The sequence below is a fragment of the Ixodes scapularis genome, unplaced genomic scaffold, assembly GCF_016920785.2.
Source record: "Ixodes scapularis isolate PalLabHiFi unplaced genomic scaffold, ASM1692078v2 PGA_scaffold11__112_contigs__length_91849675, whole genome shotgun sequence".
Classification (NCBI taxonomy): Eukaryota; Metazoa; Arthropoda; class Arachnida; order Ixodida; family Ixodidae; genus Ixodes; species Ixodes scapularis.
This window is the reverse complement of record NW_024609837.1, coordinates 81,291,229-81,299,473: the sequence shown is the minus strand read 5'-3', so window position 1 is coordinate 81,299,473 and position 8,245 is coordinate 81,291,229. Positions and strand designations below refer to the sequence as shown.

General features: G+C 46.2%; 1 protein-coding gene across 1 annotated transcript; it reads right to left on the bottom strand.

Annotated features, from left to right (window-relative positions):
- Positions 1-390: 390 nt before the first annotated feature.
- Positions 391-1,140, bottom strand: LOC121835099. The gene has a single exon (XM_042289036.1). The coding sequence runs from the start codon at positions 1,138-1,140 to the stop codon at positions 391-393; it is 750 nt and encodes a 249-aa protein (XP_042144970.1).
- Positions 1,141-8,245: the final 7,105 nt, after the last annotated feature.

Here is an 8,245-nt window from a genome sequence, read left to right as displayed (position 1 = left end):
ATATTACAATCATTACATAAGGTTAATACTTCGTAGTCCTCGGTTGACGTAGTAAATTCAGTTAAAAGTTCGGTTTTTAGAGATGATACTGTTTGTATGGCTACTCCACCCTTCTGTGCAATCGATTTAGCACAAAGTTGTTATAATTTGGAATAAGAAAGTGACTCGAGTTATCGTTATACCAAGTTTCAATAAACATTATTACATCAAATTTGATACCTGTACTATCTAGCAACATGTCGACGTCATTTGTTTTATTACTCATTGAACGGACGTTTAAGTGAAAAAATGTTAAATCGTTTGCGTCTAGTAACTTTCCAAGGTCCGCGAGATCTAAAAAATTTGCGACTCCCATCTTTCAATGCTAATTTTTTTTTTCTTTATAAAAATTTAAACGATTTTGGAGAGGCCGTCACAAGTCATGATTTTTAAAGTCGGAGTGCCAACTGCCTTCAGTGCAAAGATCTGGCCGTTTCTAACCCAGACAAACTTCCGATTCGCCTCCCTTTTTTTGCTGGTAGTTTGACCAAGGAGCCTCTTCAGCTGAGAGCAGAGGTTATCATTGATGTAAATGGGCTCGTTTGACGTTAATCCGATTTTTGTTCCAGTAAACCTGTGGCGTCTTGCTTCCTCTAGTACATTGTTTCGTTTGGCTCTATGAACGAACTGCACGACGATGTTTTTGTCGGTAGTGCTGTGTGCGATGGGTACTCGATGGCATATCTCGATGTCTTCTTTTGTAATTGGTATGCCAATTTGGCCACCTATTTGTTCCAGTAGCATGGACAGATTCTCATTTTGCGCTGTGGGTACCCCTTTTATTTCAATGTTTGCATTTCGAAAACACTGCTCTGAACTCAGTATACGCGTCTCGCTATCCTTCATACGGACTGCAAGTTCGTCACACGTCGTCTGGAGCCAGGCATTGTCCTTTTTCAGTTCCCTGTTCTCATCCTGTACGACCTTGACCTGGGTTTTCATTTCCTCATACATCTGATTTATAAACTTTAAGCTCGCCTTAACGTCCCGCGGATCCTTTAGAATTTCTCTATCAAAATTTTCTCCAAAAACCTTGAGCTCTGCTTTGAACTCATTTTTTATATCCTCAAATGCAGCCAACAATTCTTTGTTCAGTACCATGTTCAAAAATGGATAAAACTAAAACTGCTCAAAAGCAGAAAACAAAGACACAAACAGCAGCACTACAGTGGCAGCAGCAGTCAAGAAAAAATGAAATTCCAATAGAAATAACACAACCTGCGGTATCAAAAAGTGTTGCTTAGGCGTCGGTTTGTTGGTCACCACTGCCGCTACCGCAATGCAGAGACCTCGGTGAAAATCCCGTGTTATATAGGCAGTGGCTGTAGTGGCCACGTGATGATCTTGAGGGCGGTGGTGGGATGACGGTGCTTTCGATGACAGTCACGCGCAGGTCCCTGACTTGCGTGTTTCTTGCACGTCTGCTTGCTGCTGGCGATGACGCTGCAGAGCTTCGCAACTTCAGCCGAGCCGAGTACTGATGTTCACACGCAAACAGCCGAATGTAGATGGCTTGCAACGGGAACCTGCGGTATCAAAAAGTGTTGCTTAGGCGTCGGTTCGTTTGTCACCACTGCCGCTGCCGAAATGCAGACCTTACCTTTAGTCCTTTGCAAAAATCAGTTTCTACACGCTGACATTTTAATGCGAATGCATTGTATCCCTTTGGGGTGTGTGTATATGCCCTATTACGCGAAAATCCGGCGCCGTCGGCGGCGTGACTGAGCGATGGTACCCAAAATTTTCGACGGCGCAAAGAGTACATAAACACACAAAAAAAATGCTCGCATTGAAGTCAAATTTTTTAGGAAAGTTACTGTAACCAAAGTAAATTTATTGCTTTGAAAAGAAAATGTGGTACACTTCTGTTTCGGCGAGAATCAAACCCGGGCCTCCGGGGGTGCGAGACGACCAAACTTCCCCGACGCCACGGCGGCTCCGCGGTTCTTGCTGACTAAAGGTGTGTCTAGTGCGTGTGTCACCGACCACGAGCCAATGGTCCTCTCAGTCGACCCCATCCCACCATCGCCGACGTCACCGCAACCGTTACGACTCGAAGATTACACGCCAAATGCCTTTCGCATTCCCAAACGGAAACAGTCTTGAGTGTTTCTGCCGAATTTTTCGTCCGTGGGGCAGTGGAACGCCTTATGAGCATGCGCTGTTGCTCTGCTGTATGGCATTTCGGACGCTGCGCATGCGTCCACGACTTCGTGACTCAGCCTTTTTCGCCCCGTTTGATAAGCGATGGAAATGTATACTCCCCATATCACATTAAGTCAGATCGCAGCCGAGGCTACGATCCTACGTAGTCAATCGGGCAGCGGCAAAAGTGCATAGTCACGTCGCTCGTCGCCCTTGTGCGTTTGGCATGTATCTTCGGCTAAACCAATCACGTACAATGAATGTGGTGTAAACTTGCGTTTTTTTTCTCGGAGTGATTGGTTTGGCCGGTGATAGAAAATGCGCAAACACAAAAGATCGCCTCCACGATATACTTCCGGTGCCGCTTGGTTAACTCCATTGGTTCGCAACGTCGACTGTTGTAGGCCTTAATGTGAAAACGAGTCTCATTACAGCGAATCCTAATGGTGCCCGTTGCAGTAGCACTCGGATCACATGAGTGTAAAACCTATTTGATCATACTTTGCAGTTGGCTCAGCAGGCATTAGGCTCACAAAACAAATCGTTGAATGTAACTTCCTGTAAACCGAAGCTCCTCTAACAGCGCACATAAAAAAAAGTTCACAATTCTTAACACAGATATTTCCCAAGGAAAAAAAAAACTTCATTGTCTCCAACCACGGGTCACACGAACAAAATACGGAGGTCACGCTGAGCTTAACTTTTTCGAGTGTGCCATGAAAGTGCTTAGCAGTCTAACAAAAAGGCTCGAGGTACACCTTAGAACTTCTTATGAGTTTTGAATGCGAACGCATGCATGTGCTCCTTCGGCTTCCTTATTTTGTCTTTGGAGTACTGGCGTGGGCGGCCGAGCGCGCGCTCTCTTCGCCGCGCTGACCTCGGCGGTGGAGCCGCTGCCCCGCTTGGCGGCCAGACGCTTCATTTTACCGGCGCGCTGGCGGCCCTGACACGAAGCGTTATGGGGTGGCGGTCGTTGAAACTGACGCGTAGCGGCCAATGGGAACCTCGTTCTGAGCGCGCGCCAGCAAACGGGCTAAAGCCGAAATCCATCAGATTTCCGCTTCACTGCGCTCCATTGGGAGCGGGCGAACTAAAGGCTGTTTGAGTAGGCATTTCGCGTGGTTTCAAAGCTGGGAGCCATCAGATTGCGGCCTCACTTGGAGAATGGAGTTTAGGTGCCGTTCACCGCGGCTTCAAAGCTGATGACGTCGGCTCGCTCCGTGGGACAGTTAACGCTTTCGCATTAAAATAGGAACGTCGCCTCTCAAACGCGACACGATACCGGTTTCAGGTTCTTTTTATGTTACGAAGGTTTGATGGTTTGAAGCAATAACTTTTTAGGGGCGACGCTTTGCAGAGATTTCGATCTCGTGAGCTGTCGTCGCCGCGCGTGCGAAGAAAGGAATAACTTTTCTTCTTTCCCCTCTTGGCGCGAGGAGAGGAAAGTCGGGACATCCTGTCGGCCGTGCCGCGCGAAGGGAGCGGAGAGGGCCCAACCCTGCCATTCCGCCAAGAACGGCGCGACGAAGGGTGAATCTTCGTGTCGTCTGCTTCAAACAATTGTTTCCAAACAGTGTTCTTGTTATGCAAATCCCGCTTTGGCACATATTCAGTTCCTACGCGTAATGTTGGATGGTTTTAAAAACTTCCATCACGCTGACCCACTTACTTCACGCATCACCGATCACTAGTGGCGGTCGTCAGTGGCATTCACGACGCCAACGACGACGACGATGAGGATTAACCACGACGCACCTCCGTCCTCAGGTACGTGACAGCACCATTCCATCCGCCTTCCGCGACCGTTCTACAGCTATCGCTTTATTTTCCTCGCACATTATGTGCGAAAAATACGACTTTTTTAGATATCGTATCTTTTTTATTCAAAACGAGCGTTTTTCACGGCTATCACAAGATATAACTCGCTATAAACACAAATCACATTAAGAACTCAAACTCGTTTCGTTAAGATCCAAACACCCGTACAGTGTCGTCAAGCCCCACTTTATAAGCCCACGCGGGTGTTCTATTTGAAGTTTGTTTTAAAAATAAACACGATAAGAAAACGAGATGGCCCCCGTCCGAGAAGCGACAACCTATTTGTTGCGAGGTTTCGCAATCTAATTTGTAGCGACTCGCCAAGCGAAAACATCACGTGCAACACAGCCCCCCGCTCAAGCTCGTTTCCTGAAGGAGATAACGGAAGTCCCCAACTGCCATCCTAACACTCCGTCACTCCTCAAAAGGGAATCGCGGCGAACGCCATGAACCGTCTGGGCCAGTCACAAAGCCGTGAAGCTTCCCACGTGACTTGAAACCTTCCCCATGTCATAGTCGGTTTCGAGGCCACGTGACTCCCTCTCTGCAGCAGATTGGCTTGTCTGACGGGCAACGCTCTATATTGGTGTTTGAGGAAGGGGGCAAGAGAGAAGTAGGGACGGAGCAGTTGACTTCACTCAACGAAAAACGCAGTCCTCCGCGGCGAACCCTCCGGGTGCGATGCTCCCGGGTTTTCTCAAGGGACTCTTTCCCCACCACGCACGCGAGCTAAACATTCAAGTTGCGGGGTGGGTGGGGAACAAAGTGGACGAGAGAACAGAGCGGTTTAAGTCGTTTGTAACGCGATTAGTCCAACGCTTTCCATGGGAACGGCGTATGCGGCAGGCGGGCACAAGACCATGGCGGCGTCGTCTCAGCTATCCTCAATCGGGTTACGCTCTCCTTAGGGAGTAGGGAGGGACGATCCCCAGCTAGCGTGCGCCAGGAGTTAAGAGGGGAGGTTCTCCTCTCCTCCATTTTTACTTGCTTTTTTTTTCTTCTTCCCCTTTGTTTCCCCCATCGGCAGACTGGCGTCATCGATTTCAAATTCGGGAAAGGCGCTCCTCATGCCTTGTTGTATTTTTGTTCTTGTCTTGTTGCCATCTTTATGAGGGGTGGAGGATGTGTGCCGATGGTGACGCATCGGTTCGCGACGCGACGCCGGAGGAAGCAAAAGCTCCTCGTTGTTCCTCGCTCTTCCGTCCTGTCGCCGCTCGTTTCCCCTTTTTCCTTTTTCCAGTCTGTCCGGCACTCTTCATTTCTCTCTTCTTTTCCGGTGCCTAGGCTAGACGACTAGGCCCCCCGGCGCGCCACTCCCATATTTATTTTTCCTCCTATTTTTTTAGCAGTCCGATCCTGCCTTCCCCATTCCTTTCCTGTCCCTATATTTCGCGAACTCCCTCGGGTCTTTTCTGGGGACATTCATCCCCGTCCTCATCCTCTATCTACTGTAGGCTTTGGGAGTGCCCTTCCTTCGTCTTTCCTCTTTTTCCCCTAGCCTTTATGACATTCTCTCCTCTATTTTCCCTCTCGTGCCTCGTTCCCCACGAGTCCTCCCTAAACAGGGGTCGACTGTTTGGCGTCAGTGGTGGTATCGGAAATTTTAGGGCTGCAGGCTATGGGTTTTGGTTTTATAGACTGTGTGAGGCTAACGCGCATAAGTGGGCTTTGGCGTTTATACTCTTGATCTTTTTTTAGCTCTGTTTATCTCTTTTTTGAGCAGTAATTTGTAGGCAAAAATGTTCCGGTTCGTTTGGGTTCGATATTATTCCGGGGTCAATGATTCAATTTGAAAGTTGTAGCCCACGACTTCTTGTCTGAAAAGCTGTAGCTACAAAACTGGTTAAATAGGTCATTCACGAAGTATGGGAGTATTGATTTAAGTACTTATTCTCCAAATGCTGGTTATCGTAAATTTAGTTATGTAATAGTTACAACCGATGATATCGTTTTTCTTTTCCGTGTGTGCAGGCTGTTTCATTTTTGGGGACGCCAAGTAAATCTATAGTCGCTTTATAAAGCGACTCCGCGTAGATAGCGAGATATTAGATTGATGTCAAAATATCATAACTAGAGGTTGCATCGCTACGCTGACATTGAGATACAAGAGGGCTCCTGGTGAAGAACGCGATAAACACAGTAAAAATCGTAATTATTTAAAAAAATTAAAACTAAATAAACCAGATCTATTAAATTTATGTCATATCATTTCAAATTTAAATCAGAGTATTTAAGTAATTGTAGCTAGAAGAAAGTGATATCTATGTTCTAGCTGCATGTCAATTTTTATTCTCCATCCTGGTGATATAAAACAATAGTAATAATAATAATAATAATAATAATAATAATAATAATAATAATAATTTTATTCCACATATAAGAAATGTCACAGTACAAATGCGGGTCTGTCCAAGCCAAAGGAGGCTTGTGGGACAGTACCCGGCAGCCGAACGGCGAGGCTGGGAAGTGAATAAACTCACAAACAAAAAAAAAGAAAGACAACTATTGGCAAAAATAAAAACATGGCGACTAAGACAGGCTACAATCTTAAGTTGATCAGCATTTTCCTCAGTTTTCTTCTTGTGGTACTTTCGAAGACACAATCGGGCAGTTTGTTAAAGATGGAGGGCACATAATGGGAGCGGAGTCTTTTTCCATAACGCGTAACACAACGGGTGGTAACAAAACGGGACGTCTGACGAAGATTCCGGCTGGGGACGAGAGTGCATTTAAAGTCGTTATTCCAAAAATGTTTTAACACTACCGTTTGCAGAAACAAGGAAGAGAAATTCGGCATCCGCAAAGAATCGAATATGTCTATGTTAGTTGAAAGGTCAAGGTGATACCCCACGCTTCTTAGCATGCCCCTCGAAATACGGTCAACTTTTGTCTGCCATAACTCTGCGCAATTACCGAACAGGGTGATGCCATACCTTAGCAGGCTGTATCCAAGGGCAAACGCAACAGACTTTCTTACAGAAAGCGGCATAAACACTTTGCAACTGTAAAGTAAGCAGCTAATACTTCGCAGTTTACTACAAATGTGCAATAGATGGGAATTCCACGCCATATCCCAATTAAAAAACACTCCTAAATACTTCACACTGTCAACATATTCCAGTGGGGAACACCCACAATTCACGCAGCTTGGTTTGTGCAGTACAACTGGCAAATTGAGGTTTACCCTTTTTAGAGGATTTCTAAAACAGATTAGTTTCGTTTTTGATGTATTAACTGAAATTAAATTTTCATCGAACCAGCCCATTATTCGCATGGCATCATGCTCCAGGAGATGTACAGCGTGATCGTATTTTAGATGACGTGAAACAAGCACCGTATCGTCAGCATATTGAAAAACGCTGCAGGTTGTTACTGCGGCAGAAAGATCGTTAACATAAAGATTGAAAAGCAAGGGTGACAGAACGGATCCCTGCGGGACACCGGCTTTTATTATTGCGCGTACACTTTTGAGGCTACCGACGGATACTATTTGCGAACGATCTAAAAAGAAACTCTGAAGGACAGCAAAAAAAGGACCGCGGAAGCCAAAATTATATAGTTTGCGGAGGAGCAGCGCGTGACTGACAGTGTCAAATGCCTTCGAGACGTCCAAAAAAAGAGCACAAGCAAATAGATTGTCCTCGAAAGCACCATGGATAAGATCAGTGAAGTCTTCCAGCAGGGGCTGGGTGCCTCTGCCAGCAACAAATCCGTACTGAGTGTGTGACAGCGTTTCAGAGCTGTCAATAAAATGACTCATTACAGTGAAGAGATGTTTTTCCAGCACGTCAGCAATGCAGGGCAAAATAGAGATTGGGCGGTAGCACTCATACCTATCTGGCGTGCCTCCCTTAAAGAGCGGTTTCACAAGTGCTGTTTTTAGCTGAGCAGGAATAGTGCCTGATAACAGAAACCCATTTATCATGGTCAGCAGGACTTCTTTGATCACATCAAAATTTCGGACAAGATCGCCAACACGAATGTCATCAATACCAGGTGTTTTATGCCTTCTTATGCTAAACAAGAGAGAACGTAACGAAAGAATGTCTAGTGGCGGTAAACAGGCCGAAGCAGAAGCTCTGTCATCGCGGCCCGTACTAGCTGGTATAATACCGCTGTCTCTGGCGAACCCTGATGACGCCGAGAAATGCGTGTTGAAATGATTCACGGTCGACTGCACGTCGGTGCCAAAATGCTTTAAAAGTGAAACAAAGATAGGTTGGCGGGGAGCGCGACCTCTGAA

Coding starts and splice junctions, on each gene's coding strand:
- LOC121835099 (XM_042289036.1), bottom strand. CDS start 1,140: ATGGTACTGAACAAAGAATTGTTGGCTGCATTTGAGGATATAAAAAAT.